General features: G+C 47.3%; 1 protein-coding gene across 4 annotated transcripts in view; it reads left to right on the top strand.

The window, feature by feature from the left end:
- Positions 1 to 19,764, top strand: part of LOC102685852 (low-density lipoprotein receptor-related protein 1) — a 181,736-nt gene that overhangs the window by 21,686 nt on the left and 140,286 nt on the right. For all 4 annotated transcript variants that reach the window (XM_069186716.1, XM_069186709.1, XM_069186705.1 and 1 more), the window contains exon 2: positions 7,154 to 7,276. In XM_069186716.1, the coding sequence (XP_069042817.1) occupies positions 7,154 to 7,276 (123 nt within the window). The remainder of the gene's footprint in view (positions 1 to 7,153; positions 7,277 to 19,764) is intronic.

Genomic DNA, 19,764 nt, shown 5'->3' with positions numbered 1-19,764 from the left:
CCGCGGGGGCATGCAGAGATTTTTCAGTTGACGGCGTACAGTTTTATAGAACGAGCAGCAATTTCGTGTTTCGGGATGCGGAATGGGAGTCGGCTCTACGCGCACCCGGAAAGCAGACTTGCAGCAGTCTGGTTTTCCCTTCTTTAAGGCTGTGTTTAAAGGCCGTGAATAGCTTCTGTGCACACTGCTTTTTAAACGGGATAAAGAAAAACTCCGAAATAAGCAAAATGCTAATCTTGCGAATAATAATGTGGCCTTAACGTCCTGTTCCCTGGTCTGAAAGTGCCGGTGTTTGTGTGTGTGTGTGAGCTGCTTTCTCTTGCCAGCAGCTGAAATAAAGCGCCTCTTCTTTCGGGCGTGTTTGTGAATTGCACTAAAATAATTCACCACTGAAGTTTGTTTGAAAAAAAAAAAACGCAGTTCCTGTGGTCACTTTTAAAAAACGCAGACAGCTTGGCTGCACCTTTGGAAAACTTTTTTGGGCAGTTTAGTTTCTTTTAAATTAACAAACCTCCCCTGTCTGAGAGAACCTTTTCAGTGTGAGTCCAGGCAGTAGAGGAGGGCAGAGTTTGCTGGTGGACGTGACTGTGGGCTGGTGGTGCTGTGAAATCAGTACTCCCCACCCGAAGTGCTGACCAGAGATACTGCAGTACTATTGCGGCTAAGAGTAATTTGGGGCCAGTGTGTGACAGCGTCAGTCCCATAGTCTGTAACGCACAAGGAGTTCTCAGCATACCCAGCCACGTTGCGGAAGCTGACACCCTGATTTCTTTCAAGAAGTGCTGGGATGAGGTCCTCTAATCAGACACACGAGCTGCATAGGTCTCTGAGATGTTTGTGAGCACGAGGGGCGTAGGAGAGGTTACAGCCGAGAGCTGGACTCTCTTGATCATTTCATTGAGTTAATAAGCTCAACACAGGGCTCATCTAGCTGTTTCTTTGAAGGATTGTAGGGAATTGGCTTCAGCCACATGTCTGGGGAGTTTGTTCCAAACCTTTGCGTCCCTTTGTTTAACGAAGGGCCTCCAGGTGCCAACAGGGCTGGGTGGGTTGCTCCAGACTCCAACAACCCTTTGCGTGAAGCCTTAGGTGTTTAACACAGCCCTGCAGCGGATCTGACTGGTTAGTTGTGGATCCCTTGTATGTTACAAAAGCTGGGACTGATGCTGCCAAACAGTAGACCCAACTAATCTGTCCCATGGAAGGTCGTGTTGTGAGTCTTAAGGGGGTTCTAGGTTCAAATTTAGTTTTCACTTGGTTTACAGGAGGGAAAACCCTTGTTAGTGTTCATGCTGCGCAGCTTGTCTCAGATGTTGCAGAAATAAAAAAAAAAATCCTTATCCGCCCCATTCCCCATGAGATACTTGATCAGTCCAGGACACCTGTTTCTCTCAGACGGGCCCTGATGGCGCTCCTGCAGGTCCTGCCAGCTGCCCAGGGCCCGGAATGGCTCCAGCTGCTGGCTGTTGAACCAGAACCTGCCGTGACGTCTTCCCTTCTCCTTCGGTCCATCCAATAGGAGCCCCGGTCACCAGGAGCTGCGCGGGTTTACACGCGAGGTTAGGACAGATTTAGATGGGCAGCAGTACACCACGGCTGTGTTGCACGACACCTGCAGAGATCTGGAGTGATCTGGTGATATTATACTAGTGATCCCGTGGGTGGCATGGTGGCACAGTGGTTAGCATTTCTGCCTGGCAGCGTTCAGGTCCTGGGTTCAGTTCCAGACCTGGGGGTGTTGGAGTGTGTATGTTCACCTGGCTTTCCTCTGGGTGCTCTGGTTTCCTCCGACAGTCCCAAGACAAGCCAGAAGGTAAGTTGTCTTCTGGGAAAACTGGCCCTGGTGTGAGTGAATGTGTCTCTCTCTGTGATGGACTGGCGTCCTGTCCAAGGCGTACCCTGCCTTGCACCTGTGGTTTGCTGGCATAGGCTCTGGCTCACCCGCACTCCTGTACTGGATAAAGCAGTTCGAAAATGGATGGTACTGAATCTTGTGATATAGAGTGCTATAAACAATCAGGTGCACTGACAATCAGTTGCCTGTTCAGGATGAAACCTAGCTCTGCGTCTGGTGGAAGTGTTTCTTGTAGTGTTTCATATATGTGTTTGCTTATTGGGGAGAAGCTTTACAGAGAGTCTTGATCACGAGAAGCTGTCAGTCGGGACTTGGCTTGTATCTGAGATCCAGGCTGTTGCTAACCAGTAAAGGGTTAACAGCAAAAAAAAAAAACCCCATCTGACTACCTTTGTGAAAAATTCATGCCATGCAAATTTCACGTCTGAATGCAGCTTTGTTAAATGGCAAAGTAGTTATTTTCAGAGCGCTTGGTGCTTTCTCTTATTTCAAAATTAATCACCAAGTAGGAAATCAGATCTGTGACCTCTCTTGCGTATCAGAAAAGTAATTTGGTGTGCGAGGTGTGAAATATTCTCAGCTTTTCAGTTTTTTCCAGCCCTCCCTTCTCTGCCTTGGTGATAGATGTGGATGCTCATGTCCTGATGCAACTAGATTGTGGTACCTCAATACCCCACTCCTGGCCCCTTCTCCTGTGATCTGTTGCAGTCAAGTGCCGCTAAGCCCCCCAGGTCTTAAGATAAAGGACAGACAGGAACTGCAGACAGTGCTTCACTCCCCAAGAAACCATGACCAGGAAGGACACGATTGGCCTGTGGGCAAACTGAAACTGTGGATGTGGCCGTGAGGATCCTGGCCTGCTGCAGACACTCTCTCGGATGGCCGATGCTTGCTCGGCTCCTGGCTGATTCGGCCATGTTTCCGGAGAGTCTTGGATTTCACACACACACATACACGCACACGTGTGATGTATATAGCACAAACATGAGATGAAATGACCCAAGTTGTTGTTTTTTGTTGTTATTTTGGTTCTTGTCACTTCTCGGCCCGGAGGCCTCTGTTCATGATGGGCTTCTGATGTCTCTGCTCCTCCTTGGCTTCTGCGTAATGATATGCCGCTCTGATGCTCTCTCGGGATGTCAGACACCTCCTGCTGCCCCCCCCCATGCACTCGGGGAAAAAAACCCCTGCCATGTGCGGAGCCGGTGGCCTATGTGTAGGGCCTGACTGAGAGCAACAGCCCCCTGGCACACTGGCACAGAGCTGTCAGGGCACAAGCTGCTGTCCTTTCCGGAATGTTTTGGAGCTGCAAGTACATACAAGTGATTCATTCTAAATATTTGTTTACTGATCTCCTTCTCTGATTTCTTTTTCTCTTTTTCTTTCCCAGTTGACACTTTGCATTATTTCTGATCTGTTATACTGCAGACAGAAGAGTGTAGGAGGTGAGTTTCTGGACTCATCAGTGTCAGGTCGTGGGATCAGGTCCCTGCTTCTGTTGTACCTTGCCCAGTTGTGTTAGTGGGGACCAGCATTGCTGGGGGAGCATTCTGTTCCGGGCTGTTGTCCAACATAGGAGGAAGAGTCTTGCTGTGGCTCTGATACAGACCTCACCTGTCACCTGTCTATCATTACTGCAACAGCTGCCACACTTCTACTCACCTATCAGCCAGTACTGGTTGCCTTGGTTACACAGTCAGACAGGAAGCCTGTTCCACCTGTGGGCAATTGATGTTCACTCCCCATCTCAGGTGGATCTGGCTACTTAAGGTGTGCTCTGACAGTGCTCTGGGCTCTGGGAGAGAGTTTTGTTCCTAGCTACTACCTTGGCCTTTAGTTTTGCATTCCCTGCTTTGTGTTCTCTTTGGATTCTTAATCCTGCCTCCTTCTGACCTCTGCTTTTGGATTCCCTTGTGTTGGCATTGCTGAACTTCTGTCTACTTCTTACCCATTTTTCAATAAATGTAATCCAGGTGTTGTTCTAGTAAAAACTGATCAAGTGCACACAGGACTTTTAAGTTACTGATGTGTTCATTAGCGGGTTTAGTCTGTCCCTCGTGAAATACATTCTGTTGCTCCACCAGTAGGCGTTTGAGCTGAGTTATGCTAATATAAAAGTCTTGACTGCGTGCAGAGACACACACACGTCTGTGTGATCATAAATAAGCAGAGGCATTGCAGTAGAGTAGGTCTCAGGCTTAATAGAAGCTTCTGTGTTTCTCTTAAATACTAGCCCGAATGCAGCCCTTTATTTAAAATGCTGCTCCTGTTTCAAAGCTGAATAAAAGTCAGACGTTTCATTGAAATGGCATTGCAGCGCAGAGCAGTAGGATTTGTGGTGTATGCATGTGTGCGATGGAGGCCTTGGGCTTGAAATCACAGCAGCAGGCAGGGCAGCTTTGGGATGTGAAGGCATGTGTGCGTTGTCCGAAGTCAGGAATCCGGGAGTCGCAACTTGATCCCCTCCTCTTTTTTGAACCTCACATGAAAAATCTGGTTAAGAAAGCTGTTTTTCACCTCAGTAATATTGCCCACATTAGGCAATTTTTCTATCAGTGTCTGATCCTGAGTGCCTGATTTTATAACATCAAGGCTTGATACTGCCATTCTCCAATCTATGGGCCTCTTAACTCTCTTCTCAACAAGTTGCAATATGTTTGAAACACTAGACCCTGGAAGCATATCACTCCTACACTTGAATTTCTTCACCGGTTGCCTATAAAGTCACGTATTCAATATAAGATCTTGTTACATTTAAGGCTTTTTCAGTGTACCTGGGACTAAATCAGCCTTTTACTGACGTTGCCTTCTCTGTCGCCACTCCATTCTTTTGAACTGCCCTTCTTCCAGCTCTTAAAGAGACCAATTCTTTGAGCTTTTGTCAAATCAAAACTTCAAACTATGGCATGTGACTTGTCAGTGGTAGACGTGTAAAAATGTATGTGTGAAAATGCAAAAGGTGACGCCAGGCTTGGAGAGTCTCAGTGTTAGCTCTGTGTTCCGTAAGGGTGGAAAGGCACTGTACAGCAGAGGCTCATATTGGCCAGTCACTATCATTGTCGAAACATAAAGAGCAGTTACCAATGAGAGGAGGACATCTAACCTGTTTGGTAGTTATCAGCTAAGTGATCCGAGGATCTCATCCAGCCGTTTCTTGAAAGAATCCGAGGTATGGGCTCTAAGAACATGGCTGGGTAGCTTGTTCCATTCTCCCACAACCCTTTGTGTAAAGACGACCCTCCACTTATCAGTTAAATGCACATCCTTGTAATTTCTGCTTGTGTCCTCTGGTTTTGTGTTTTTCTGCGTTGACTCGAAACAGTGTCGATTCTGGGAGGTGGTTTCCTGCCTGCTTCAGCCTTCATCATTCATTCTGCCTTCTGATGAGACGTGGTTTCTGGAGGCTAGACCAAGCCTGTTCTGGAGATCTGATTCGTGTACAGCAGCAGGGGTGCAGAAAGAATAAACATTGTGGGGTGCAGATGACTTTGTCAAGTTTCCCATGGGGGTAGGGAGGAGGGGGGTGATGTGCATGTATAGTTAAATGTTCGTTCCTGTCATGTCTAGTTAAAAGTTTGTTCCTGTCATTTGAAACCTTTTTGTTATTACTCATTACTGCCTTTACTAAGTCTCAGCCTTTGCAAAATTGTTTGGGTCTGCACAAAATTTCCTTAGCTCATGGGTTTTACATCTGTGCTGCACGATGTGGTTGGTTGTGTATTTTCTGCCGGGACACCACACAGCAAGACATCCTGGCTGCAGTTCTGGTGGGCCCGATAACAGTCTAACCATCCAGCAGCTTCTAAAAAATGCCCAAGGCTGGAGTGGTGTTTGTATCATTTTCCCAAAGAGCAGATACACTTCTGTGAAAAGACAAATCAGCAGTACGTGTTACACCACTGCTAGCACATGTCTAGTAGAATGAAAATTAATTTCCCCCTGTTAAATGCAGGCAGCCTCTCTAATAATAGAGTTATGTTCACTCTCACATGGTGACACTGAGTCAGATTGGAAGGTAGGTTGGAAATTAACACAAAACCCACAAAAAATTGCATCTTTGCAGCACATGATTTAGATCAGTACAAATCAAACACGCTTGATGTAGCTTGATGTGTTGCTGCATGCCTTGCACAGTTCTCCTGTGAATGTGTGGATCTGGGACCTAGGAGCGCAGTCTATATTTTTAACCAACTGCCGAGGAGCGGCCTGGATTGATAGGGAGCAGATGCAGGAGAGCTCTGTCCAGGGGACACACTGGCTCTTAGCTTCAGGTCCACAAGGAATGAAGCCAGTCTCTTCTGTGCTGTGTGTCAGGGGTGTGACCAGCAGCACAGACTGTGTGACTGCACTGATCTTCTGTGGGGGTATAACTTCCTAGTAGCACCAAGATGCCATAAAAACCCTTATCATTCATCATTTTAGCGGAGACCGTAATTATAATGAGAGGCAAAAATCTCAAGGTCAGAAGGTGCTAAATTGTGGATGACGTTGAAGCAAGATGGACCTCGACAGGGAGACACAAGCTGGGTTGCAGTAGCAGGGCTGGACGAGGGGAAGACTGCAGGGCTCTTTATTTTGCCCGTTTATTTCATGTGCACTTTAACCCACATCTAAAGACAGAGAGGCCCTTGAAAAGGTCCCGCAACACTGAAGCACTCTTTTTACAGAGGGATCTTTGCATGAAATTGCAGTATGTGAGTGTGGGAGGATTAATGCTGTAGCAGGGACTGGTTTAATTACGGCTGAGGTTTCTCTGCGATCCCCGACCGCTGCCCAGTGCCCCTGTGTGGCGTGGCGATCCGCGATGGCGCGCTGCTGACGGGCTGTGTCGAGGCACCTTGATGATGTCCCTGGCGGTGGAATTGGGGGGGGGGGACTTGCAAATAAAGGCTCGACGTCTTCCCCACCCACACCCCCCCTCCGCCCAGGCCTGGAAGAGACGCTGGCGCTGGTGATGTTTCAGTGAAAAGAAAATGGCTTCCAAGCCTGAAAACAAAATAAGGATGGATTTGCAAGGTGACCAGAAATGTTACGGAAGAGGTTCCTGTGTTTTTCTGATTGCGGTCTGGCTGACTGTGGAGATCTGATGACCTGGCTTGCCCTCTGTGCAGCAGAACATGCCAGCTCCTGGGTCCTCTCTGCCTGCTGGGCACCCTGGGGTGGCTTAGCCAGGCCCTGTTCACAGGGTGTGGAGGTGGGGGTGGGGGGGGATCTGCGAGCACGGCTTGAGGGTCGGCCTGCCGCCTCTGCTCTCCCTGGGGCTCACTCTCCTCTCCTCTTTCTCCTCCTCTCGCCCAGCGCCGAAGACCTGCAGCCCCAAGCAGTTCGTGTGCAAGGACAAGATCACCTGCATCTCCAAGGGCTGGCGGTGCGACGGGGAGAAGGACTGTCCGGACGGCTCCGACGAGTCCCCCGACGTCTGTGAGTGCCGAGCTTCCTCTCTCGGGCCTGGCGGGTACTACCAGGCAAATCTGTGGTGCAGAAACTGAACCCCTTCCTCTGCTGAACGCCTCCAGCCCTCCTGAGGCAGTTTCCATCTGGATGCCCTTAAACATCTTATATTTACATTATATCATACACAGGAAAGTATAGACAGTACAGGCCTGGAAGGGCAACATTGCACAGGCAGCATTATAAGCTGGAAAGTATAGACAAGTCAGGCTGGGTTGAGGCCTTGAATTCGCTTTATTATCTCACGTGTCCCTCGTCACTATCTTATGCAATAACTAGGTGCACGAGAATGCGGCTGTGTTCGGTCACCCGTTGCCACTGATGTACGTCTAGTATTGCGCCCACGAATGGCCTTATCTCCGCTGAACTGCGTCTGTTTTATTTTTATACAATAAAAACATAAACGTGTTAAGTGAGCCATTGAATGGTGAAAGGGGAGGGCGCCCGTAGCTCCCTGTCTAGAACCCTGGCCTTTCCAGCTCAAGACCGAGCTCGACGAGTGTCCTCTCCGCTCGAGCGGCGCCAGGCTCCGGGCGTTTCCGCGCCCCAGCCGAGGTGGCTGAGCAGGGTGCAGGGTGGAGGCGCAGGAGAAGGGAGACGTTGCTGTAACATTCTGGGGCACCTATGTAAACGCTGGGGCACGACCCGGCTGTTGGCGTCCCATAGGTGCTTGTTCCCGTTGGCTTTGTCTGGCGTGACCTAATCTGTGCTGGATTGACGTTGCCGGGTGGCCTTGAGCAGAGGCCAGCCTGCCTGGCGAACGCTCGCCTTTCAATGCCCAGTCAAATGTCTTGCTTGGACGAGCTTCCCTTCGCCTCCTCTGCCTGCAGACCCTGTCTCACACCGTGTCTGCAGTGTTCATCCCCGAAGCAGGTTGTGAATGCCCTGAGCCCATCTCCTCTTCAGTGTTGCGCTTGTGCCTCCAGGGTTGAACGAATTTGAGGTTTGGTCAGGAGCAGAATACCCCAGTCCTGTGATTCCCCCCTCCATTAACACATAGACTGATTCAGGGCTGTTTTGCCCGTTTCAGTGAACAACATTAGTACTTTCCCTGTAGTCTTGTTTACCCAGCGTTGTTAAGTGTCATGAACGTCTCAGGAAATAAAAATCTGCTACAACCTTTCTTTAAAGCGAGATTCTTGCCAAATCTTGAAAACGAATCCTGTTGGCTTCTTTGTTAGTGTTACGAGAAAACATGTCAGTGGCACAGTGGCATAACATTTTGCATTACTGCCTCACAGCTTCAGGGCACCGGGCTTGATTCTTGCTTTGTGTGTCTGTCTGCGTGGAGTTTGCATGTTGTCACGTTTGCAGGGGATTTTGCTGGGGGATCCAGTTTCCTCTCCCATACCGGTGCAATGCAGGCTGGGGTTGTTTTTTGCTTGGTTGCCCTTTTTTTTTAAACGGGAATTTTATCCCCTGTGTGTGTTGGGGAGGTCTTTTGCAATTCATCATTAAAAAAGTGAACATGAAACCAGCAGTGCTTTGGCCTCTGTTGTTTGCTCATCCCAGCTTCGATACAGGAGAAAAAAAGTTTTGATGGTGTGTGTGCGAGTCTGCAGTCGCCTGCGCTCTGCAGGCCTTCAGGGACTCTTGCTCTTGTGTATTGTCTCGCAGTGCTAGCGGTAGTTAATTCACTTCTGGGTGAATTATATACTTTGAAAAAAAGTGTGAAATATGATGTCAGGTGGCTTCAATCCAGGATCATAGCAGTCATTACAGGGCAGAAGAATCCTGAAAAAATATAATTACAGGTCTGTATATTCTGCAGTGACAGTAAATGAATAACACTGTATGGTAAAAAAAAAAAAACAGTTCTTTTTCTGTCCGTGAGGCTACTACCAATAAGATTCCAGTTTAATAGAGATGTTCTGTCTCACTGACTCCGCTGTCTAAAGCGCTCTCTCTCTCTGCGCCTCTCCTTCTCTCTCACACAGTGTCTGCCTCAGTCCTGCTCAGACTAACCTCTTTCATAGCCCAATTTTTTCATCTTTTTGAAATTAGGAAGCTTTTGTACTTTTACCCCCCCACACCCCCCTCCCAAAAGAGCTTGTGTATCCGAATGTGTTTGGTAGCTGGTAAATAAGGGCTTTCTTCATTTGCTGTGTGTTTATTTGTAGTCTTGGGATGCCCCTTTGTAGTTACCATTTAACCAGTTTTATTTCCCAGTGAAAAACACTCAAGAGTCGGCTCATTACAAAACAAACGAGCTGCTGTTGATGTAAAATTTCAGTTGCTACATGTTGTCGCCCCATCAGTCCCCCAGGAGACCTTTAAAGGTGATGCTGATCACTAATCCTTATAATAATAATAATAATTACCCACACCAGAGCAGTTTGGGGTATATCTGCCAGGACATAAGCAGAGATCTTCAGACAAACAGTCTGTGCTACACCAGAATGGAAATGATGGAGTATACAGCAATCCGGAGGGAACCTCACAGTTAAAGCCCCCTGGTGTGTTTGCTGGAGTGACCCCAAAAATGCATCTCTCAGGGACTCCTGCAGCATGTTTGCCCACAGGAGCGTAAACACTGTGTGGCTGATCATTAACCAGGAGGAGGAGGATTCCAGTGTTTTTCTATACTTGTGTAAGAGGCTGACCTTCGGAATGGGATCAGTGTAAACCTTTGCTAACATCAAAGAAATCGGCTTTGCTGACAAAACAAGAGCTAAAAGGCACAGGGGGAGGGTTAAATTTAGGAATACCACACTAGCAATGCAGTTGCTATAATGCTTCAACAGAAAGAGAACAAACACAGTAAAGCTCCATGCCAGATTTTGTGGAGCATTTTGGGCAAATTGTACTGACGGAGAAGGAAGCACCTCGTTGTGTCTGTGGACGTTTGCTAAGAAAAATAATAGGAACTGCAAACCAGTGATGAACTGGCATATATAAGAGTTTGTACCAGATTTAAACCTGAAATGGATCAGACTGCCGTGCAATAGGAGTCTGGCCTGTTTCCCTGGAAAAGCAGTGAAGGTAATGAATGAAGTCTACTGCTTCTTTACAGTGGCAAGATCCCTTACATCCCAGATCCTGTAAAACTGAGCGTAATTCGATTTAGTCACTGATGAATGAAGCTTGTTCAATTTGTATGAAGAAACAATTCCACTTTTCATCTTGCCAGGCCCTCAAGGAACAGAGACGCCATTAGTTCCTCGCTCATCTTACTTAGTGTTGTAATTTCTTGATTTGAAAGTTGTTACTGGAGTGAAAGAGATTTGTCAGGCTCGTTTGCAGAAAAGCTAACTGCTTCCACCCAGAAGAGAACTGGAAGGCAGGCCTACCAAAAACTGGAATGGACAAAGCATCGCTCCCTTGTATAAAATAATGAAAAGCAGTCATAAACCTTACAGCACGGCTGGGAGGATGTGCTTCAGAGCCACACGATACTGTTTCCCCAGCACCAGCTAATGCTGAGTTCATTCCGCGAAGCAGTAAAAAAAAAACCTGAAGCTCACTCAGTCTAGACACAGAGGGGAGCAGCGTAGATCCGTGTCAGTCTGGAAGTTATTAAAAGCTGGCTCGCAGGAATGGAGAAACCTGCTGTTTTTCACCATTTCAGCTTTTCCCGGTAGAGGACTGCATTTTTTGGAGTCCTGACGGGCTTTATCTATCCCGGGAAAAAAGAACCAGACACATTCAGCTCGGAGGAGAGCCCTGCAGCTGTGCTCCAGCTTTTGAATCCCAGTATTACTGTTGGGGTATCCCATCCCAGAGAGCTGGGGCATCTGAGTACACGTTCATTTCAGTGCTCGCTGTACGATTGCTTACGATCTGCTAAAAGTCCAGAAAATAAAGAATCTCAAGGGTCCATCCCGATTCTATAATTCCTCCTGCTCTGCCATTTCCTTTTCCAAGAGTGGAAAACAACTTCCCACCATTTGCGAGCCCGGTTCTGGCCCAGACTGATCCGGATCGGGCTCTCGTTGTCTTTCGAGTCTCTGATGGGGACAGTTTGACCAAAAAGAAACCCCTCCCTTTTTTCCAGTCACAGAGACCCCCGGGGGGTTTGAAAACTTTTTTTAGTGAGGTTTTTATAGCAGGGGCTGATGTCTTTCTGCATTAGGAGAAGCTCACAGTTGTGCCTGTTGTGCCTGTTGCAAAGGCTGGTACTAGAGAACAGACTGCCTTTGGGGAGGTGATGCAGGCGTGTAACGTTCTTGTTAAAACAAGGCCCTCCCCTCAAAAATAATAAATAACTGGCACTGCAAGGCATTTCTAGCTCTTCCCTGGAATTTCAGACTTGGCTGTCGGTCACTCAGTAGATATGCATCCTTCTGTAAGAATAAACCGTCTGTTTCAGACTGAAAAATTGGCTCATGCCTTCTTTCTTCCTGAAGGCTTCGAGAAGTTCGGGGAGGTGCTCACCCTTTGCTGCAAGGGTGAAACGAGTTGTTGTGGTCTTTTTTTATCATCGTCATCGACACCACCACCCCACAGCAGTACACAGGAGCGACTCAAAGACTCCAGTTATACAAGACGGGATGTCTTTGGAAGGTGGAAAGACGCCTGTGCAAACGTGATGCATGCAGACTCCACACAGAAGGTGCTCTTCTACGGATATTGGGACCCAGGAGCTGTGAGGCTGCACTGCTCATTGCTACGCCTCCGTGCCTCCTGTATAATATTATTGACATTAAACATTAATGACTATGTTCATTAATATACGGTCATTAATCAAGACAGGAGCCCAGCAGCGAAACTAGTCTTTTACACTGGGTCAAGGATATGAGTCTGTTGAAAAGATCATCGCCGTGGTTTGCTTTTTTAGCTTTCACAATACAAAATGGAAAGATAGCCACGAGCTTCCACCCAGCCCGGCAGTGCAGGTGAGAACGTGGCCACCTGTCAGACAGAAGCCAGTCAAACCAGAGAGCCGTCCTGTTTTTAATCCCGCGCTGGGAGAACGAAAACAGCAATCATACCCCTCCCGCCCACGGATAACGACAGATCCCTTGGCCGAATTCCCACTGTGGCTGATTAAACCAGTGATAATAGCTATAGTTACAGTAACACACAGATGTGCATCATAGGAATACCTCATTTCCTCAGGACTTATAGAACGAGGTCTGCTGGTTTTACATATTTGGCGGAAAGCTCTGTGGCTAAGGATCTGCGCCTGTAGCCGGAAGGTTGCCGGTTCGTACCCTGCGGCCGGCAGAGGAATCCTACTCCGTTGGGCCCCTGAGCAAGGCCCTTCACCCCAACTGTTCCAGGGGCGCCATATATAAATGGCTGACCCTGCGCTCTGACCCCCAGCTTCTCTCCCTGTCTGTGTGTCTCATGGAGAGCAAGCTGGGGTATGCGAAAAGACAAATTCCCAACACAAGAAATTGTGTATGGCCAATAAAGTGATCTTAATTTTCACCACAGAGATGAGTGTCCAGGAGGGTGCTGTCATTGCAGTTGCACAGAGCTGTCCGCTTTCACACGGTGATGTGCATTCCTCCAGCCCACTGTCCTGGGCGTGTGGGACTGGGCCCTTGCTGTGTTTGCCTCTGCGGCTCCATCTGCGCTGGGGAGGGGCGCGTCGTACAGCCCTGTCGGGGTCATCTCAAGCCTGAGACATTAGAAACCGCAGCAAGGCAGGGCCTGGGTTCTCTCGCAGACCCTCCACGATTGCAAACTGCGAGACCTCAAGCCTGTTTGGTTCCAGGTAGTTAACTGGCCCGAGGATCTTGCCAAGCAAGCGTTTGTTTTTTTATAAAAGCCTGGATTTAAGCTTCGGCAACGTGGCTTTTCAGCTTGTTCCACGCTCCTCCAATCCTTAGGGTAAAGAAGTGCCTCCTGCTCTCGGTTTTACATGCATGTCAGCTTTGTTTTCACTTGTTTGTGTGGTATATGTTATGGTTGATATGTCACTGTTGGTTTTGTCAAGGCCTGTGGGGATTTTGTATCCTGAGTAATCGGGTTCCAATTTAGTTTTCTTTGTTGGAGGCTAAAAATCTTTAGTTCAGTTGCCCGTCTGAGTAGGCTATTCCTCTAATCCCTGGAATGTCTTTTTTGTATGGTGACCAAATTTTACAGTTCTGCAAATAAGTACTACACGTCTACCAACACATCCTAACATCTCCTTTTTCTTGCTTCAGTAAGTGGTCCTTGTACAGATCCCTGTGGTACTCTGTCAGTTACGTCACCCTGGCTCTGAGAATTCACCCTTTATCGCTGTCACATTAACCAGTTCTCAATCTAATTATACATATCACCCCGAATGCCTGCTGCCTGTCATTTGAGAATGAGTTATGACTACTTTATCTAAAACCTTCTGAAATCTGAATTCCCCATGTTCCCTTTATACCCATTACTGTTTTTACTTGTTCAAAATCTTTAACCAGCTGGTAAACAAGGCAATCTGTGATGAATCTCCCTGGAATCCTGCTGCCATACACCTTGTTAAGTCCTGATTATTGTTTCTATAACCTGCGGTAGAAGACATTTTGGCCTGAAATTACCTGGTTCAGTTTTGTCAGCCTTTTCATGGATGGAAGCTACATTAGCGATTTTCCAGACACCGGGTGTCGCCCCCTGTCCTCGTCCTCGAAAGAATTTTGCTGCCAGTCTGCGAATAACACCTCTTGTTTATTTATTTGCGATTGCTCGAATCCCAGGCACTGTTTATCCTAAGTGTCTCTTGGTTGCAGCCGTTTTGTGGACTAATCATATTTAATTACATGACATCGCCTCTCTCTCTCTCTCTCTCTCTGCCTCGATTTATCTTCCCATTGCGTGGATGTTAGTGAGACAGGCCTATCTGCCAGTCTGCTTCTGCCAGCAGGTCTAACTGCTGCAATAAAATCTACAGAGCTGGGTGAGGACTGAGGTGCCCTTAAACTCCATTTGTCTTCACTTACAGAAATGCGTAATGGAAAGAAATGTGGCTATGAGGTGCAATTCCAATTGATTTGCTTCAAAAGCTCGAAGAGGGAGTGCAGCAGCCTTTCCTGGTCTTAAAAATCCAGGGAATTAGCTGGTTGTTCTTTTTACTGTCAGCGTGAGCTCCCGTTGCTTTTTTGGAGAGTTACTGCGATCTCCTCTTCTTTTTCTCTTAAAGGGGAAGAAGAATGTTTTTTTTACTTGAATTTGCCTGGGCTACCAGCTGCCTTTTAACTTTCCCCCTCCTGTCAGAAAAAAACCCCAAAGAAAGAATTCAGGGTTCCCAGATGTGAAAACTGCCTGCAGATGATTTTTCGCGAGCGGGAGAGGCCTTTTCTAAGACGGTTCCTCCTCTTGCAGAGCTCCGGATCCCTGCTCGCACAGGAAGTATTGCAGACGCAGTTTAAAAAAAAAAAGTGAATAGAAAACCTGCTATTGAAATTCCTCGTCATTAGCTCTCCAACTTCGGTTGTTTGTCAGCGGCGCGGGGATAAAGGAGCAGATTTTAATGTGCTACAGGCTGTGTTTCAGCAGGGAAGCTGAACTTCTTTTGTGAAAATCCAGGCCAGCCACGCAAGGAGCTCAAAATTTTTTTTTCTTTGCTTTAGTTTTCGTACTCCTCTGTGAATCCAAGGAGCAGAACCACTTTCAACACTGCTGCTGGATAATTTGAGTACCTACAAGGAGTGGCTCTCATTATTCCATTATTAACAACTGTAAATGCAATAACCTTGGTGGGTATCATACCTGAATATTAAGTCTACGGTATTCTTACTTTTTATTTTTTGTGTTTTAAATTCAGAGTATTTTGGGGGAGTAATGACTCTTTTAGATCTGAATTGTCCCTTTCGGTATTGAAACACTTGTATATTTGGTTCATGGAAAGTCCGGTAATTTACTTGCAAGACTTACTTTTTGATCTCGTGATGTTTTGTATATTTTACGGTCTTCTTCCTCTTCCCCCTTATGCTCAGAGGTTAGAGGTATAAACTAGCACCTGGCTAAGTCTGTTTGAGACACAGCTTGTGTCCGGAATGTGCAGAATAACCGTGCCCAATAAATAACAACAAGTTAAAACACTCTGTTCTCTGAGTATGCCTCAGACACGACCCCACAGAAAGAACAGGTCTCCTGTCGTTCGTTGCTCAGGTCCAAGATGGAGGCCTGACAGGAAGACGTCAGCCATTCCCAATAGATTTTTGTGATTTTCCTCCCACTGCACGATTTTCTCCAGTGAATGGAGCCTCTCTTCAAGCCGCATCACGCAGCTCCCCAACTATTAAACCTCCGGTTTTGTTCCTGAATCTAACTGTGTCGGAGTAGGCCTTCTGGGGAGAGCATGATAAGCCATTTCGGTCTCGGCTTCAGTAACAGTTAACCTAATAAACAGGAGAAAAAATGTCGCCAACAGGCGCAGTTCCATTGTTATCCCAACAAAAGACAAGCAGTTCAGTCAGCCGGGGTTTTTTCTGATTCACACAACAATACCGACTGAAATACTGTCGTTTTATTATATTTGTATAAAATGGCATCCTTAAAGTCAGTCGTGTGTTACACCAATAGAGTGGGGAACTGGTTTTTGGATGATAAATAACAAAAGAAGAAAGATCCCTGATGCAGGTGAGGGTACAGAATGATGTGACTTCGGACTTTACGGTGTAACGGGCCCCATTCACCTGTAAGGCTGTGTTGGTCTGCTATGCTGTACAGCAGCTGAGGTGCTTGGGACACAGATGTGGACTTGAACACACCTGGAGGCAGAGCCTCTGTGTTAACCCTCTGCATGTGATGTCTGGTGCTGTCCCAGGGTATGTTCCTGATCTAGGAGGTATGTAACAAATGTTAGTTGTTCTTTCTAAATTGAAAAGACAAATAAACCTTCTCATTGTAGGAGAACGGAAGAGAAATTTCTTCTTTTTTTTAATGAAAAGAGCTGTTTTATACAGAAGTGCATTGCTACCACCAAGGAAAAAACATATTTTGTATGTTATCTTGTAATTATGAGCAAATAATCTTATTAGGTACAATATTTCTTGTTTAAGTATACATGCGAATGTCTGCATGCTTTTTCTGATTGTGTTCACATTAACTTGAACTTTATTGCCATATGTAACTGGTACAATGGAATTCTTTCTTACAGAAAGTCTCTCGATTGTTAAAACAAGTGCAAAAACACAAAGTGCAGACAGTGTGTCAAGACAATATACAAACAAACAGTAGACAATGTACAAGTAAACAAGTAAACAGTTTGAATGTAAACAATACAGACGTGTAAACAATGACTGGAGATGTACAATAAATAAGAACTCATAATGAGGTAGGGTATATTAGGGTATACATTAGGGTAAGAAGTGTAACATTTTGATTATGGATAAACCCCAGTCGAAAGTTAGTCCTTGCGCATTCTGTGGCGTTGGACACCCCACAGTTCCTTGATGGTAACAATTCACCTCTGTATTTTAACACTAGATGGGAAAAGGTGAAAGGTAGCAGTAGCAAGGTGGAAGACACAGAGGGCTGCAGTGTAATACAGGTTGGGACAGGATGGTAAATGGAGCCCAGAGAGCCTGTCGAGTAGCAGCCGTTAGAAACCGTGGGAGGATTAGGTACAGGTACAGGCACAGGCAGGGGCTGGGCTTAAGTCTTCACAGTCAGCTCCCTCCACCATGACCTAAACCATGGCTTAAACCGCAGGGCTGAAGTATTGTCTGCGTTTAGCGTGTAGCACAAGGCTGGTCATTGCCCTTTCTGCAGGGGGTATCCCCTTCCTAGAGAGCGGTCCTTTCACTGTCAGTTCATGTGATTCCCCCGCCAGTTCAATCTCAATGCTTCTAGCCAGCATCCCAGTCTTGGCAGATGTCTCCTGACCTCAAGCCACTGAGGGATCGCTTTTTTGAAGAAATAAACTCACCTGAGGCAGGATGACTTATTGAAAAATGATCCAGAGCCGCAGTGGGGGGCTTGCTTTGACTCGGGCCTGACAGTAATAGTACGGACCAGGTTTTAAAAAAAGAACTGAGGAAAGAGAGCCCTGTCCGTCTGTAATATTTTGTCTTTGACACCCAGTGGGAAAGAGGGATAGTGCTCTGTGCCATCTGGCTAGGCTAGTTTATATTGGTCAAGCTGGATGGCTTCTGCAGCTCTCCTAAACTGGTCCCTCCGGGTGATAAGTACTGAGAGCAAACAGGTGAGGAATTACTGCTGAGCCTTGGTGTGACGCTTGGTGAGCTGTGGTCATCATGTAGTGTGAGACCCTGCCCACGGAGAGTCTGTCCAGTCGTGTTCTTGGCTTAGTGAGCTGTGGTCATCATGTAGTGTGAGACCCTGCCCATGGAGAGTCTGTCCAGTCTTGTCCTTGGCTTGGTGAGCTGTGGTCATCATGTAGTGTGAGACCCTGCCCATGGAGAGTCTGTCCAGTCTTGTCCTTGGCTTAGTGAGCTGTGGTAATCATGTAGTGTGAGACCCTGCCCACGGAGAGTCTGTCCAGTCTTGTCCTTGGCTTAGTGAGCTGTGGTCATCATGTAGTGTGAGACCCTGCCCATGGAGAGTCTGTCCAGTCTTGTCCTTGGCTTGGTGAGCTGTGGTCATCATGTAGTGTGAGACCCTGCCCATGGAGAGTCTGTCCAGTCTTGTCCTTGGCTTGATGAGCTGTGGTCTATTCTTGTTTGCTAGTTTTCTTCTTGGTCCAGCCTTCCGCAGAGCAGCTTAGTGCAGCCTGGAGTGCAGCAGCTGACTCTGCTCATCTCCCAGTGTTGGCTTGTTTGGAGCTTTTCTGTTGGCTGACTAGTGGACAAACAGCAGCCGCTGACCAAGAGAATCTCGAATTAGCCAAGGAGGGGGGAAGGGGGCAGCACTGGTTCCTCTAAAGAACATTCCTCTTCAGTATTTGTCCTGCCCTACAGAGGGGAAAGGTGTGTGTGGCATGTAACCCCCTTGGCGACATGTGGAGTTTTCAGTGTGAGTGAAATCAGAAACCGTCTTGTGATTGTTTACTGTATTGAGTGTGTATGTGTGTCAGGGAGTAGCTGATAAAATTCACGAAAGCAGAGAAATTTGATGCAGCAGTGGCTGACACTGAAGCGATGATTCAGATGGAACTGAGGTGCTACAGGGGTGGTGTGTGTGTGTGTGAGGGGGTGTTAATTTGCTTTCCTGTTTTGTTTCTTCCTCCAGCTTGCCTGAATAGCACTAGCCAGCCTGGGTTTTGTTTCCAAAAAGCACTGAGTTTCCTTTACCTTAGAATGTGCCAATGACCTACTTTACTGCGAGCCAGCGAGGGAAGTTACTTCACAATCCTGGCGTTGCAAAGGGAGTTTTTGATTCTCTCTATGCAAATTCAATTATATATTAATTGCATTATTTTATTTAGTCTTTTATCTTCCCCCCCTCGCTTTCTCCCCAGAAATGTTATTTCTTTCATGGCAGGATTTCTTCTCTCAGACCAGTTTTTCCATATGGATTTTCTGGAGGGGAGGTTGTGTTTTCATGGTGAGGCTCCATAGGAGGCTCTGCCTGCTGGCGAGCTTGAATCTGCTGTTGTGTGGAGCGACTGGTGATAGAAGGCCGAAGCTCGGAGCCTTGCAGAAGGCCGACGGCCTGCTCTTGTTTTTCCAGGTTTAGCTGGGGCTGGATTTTGGTTGCCTGAGCTGAGACCTGGTAGGGTCAGTAACAAGAAGTAAGATGTAGTGCGTTTGGGGCGGCACGGTGGTGTGGTGTTTTGCATCACAATCTCACAGCGCTGGGTCCTTGGTCCAGCTCCAGGCCAGGGGTGCTGTCTGTGTGGAGTTCATATGTTCTCCTTGTGTTAGTGTGGGTTTCCTCCCACTGTCAAAATTAGTAGGCTAATTGGCTTCTGGGAAAATTGACACGTGTGTGTGTGTGTGTGTGTCTGTGTGTGTCTGTGTGTGCCCTGTGATGAGGGTGTATCTTGTCTTGCACCTTTTGCTTGCTGGGGTAGGCTCCAGCTCCCCCTGTACTGGATAAAATGGGTGGACGGACAAGAAGTTTGGTGAGAGAACAGGATGCCTCTAATTGACGGAAATGTAGGTAGTGTGGGATTGTGAATAAAGAAGGAACATACTCTTGAAATTGGAAGACCTTATGCTCTCCTCCCCGAGGTTCTGCACTGTAGCCTGATGACATCGCACTGCTGCAGCTCAGTAAGGCTGGGCCTGGTCAGTTCTGGGGTGGGAGACTTAGTGCTGTAGGAGGTGCCATCTTTCGGATATGATGTTAAACAGAGGTAATGGCACCTTGGTCATTAGAGATCCCATGGCACTGTTCAAGGAGCAGGGTGGTAAACAACTCGAACATGCAAATGGTTATAAACTGCCAGATGGGCCAAATAGCCTCCTTATTTGTAAATGTTTGGCTGCTGTGGAGTGGGGCTGCTGCTGCAGAATGGCTGCTGTGTGGAATCCAGCCGGTCTTTGAAACTTTCTGTTTTCCTATTCCCAGTCCTTCCATTACTCATAGCGGTTCATCCTGTGGAGCTGGGGCCTCAAACCCTTGACCAGAGAGCATGCAGACTCCACACAGAAGGCACTGCCGCTCTATAGTTGAACCACAGACCCAAGAGC

Source organism: Lepisosteus oculatus, chromosome 1 (assembly GCF_040954835.1).
Source record: "Lepisosteus oculatus isolate fLepOcu1 chromosome 1, fLepOcu1.hap2, whole genome shotgun sequence".
Taxonomy (NCBI): Eukaryota; Metazoa; Chordata; class Actinopteri; order Semionotiformes; family Lepisosteidae; genus Lepisosteus; species Lepisosteus oculatus.
The sequence above is the reverse complement of the archived record's forward strand: the minus strand, read 5'-3'. Positions and strand labels throughout refer to the sequence as shown.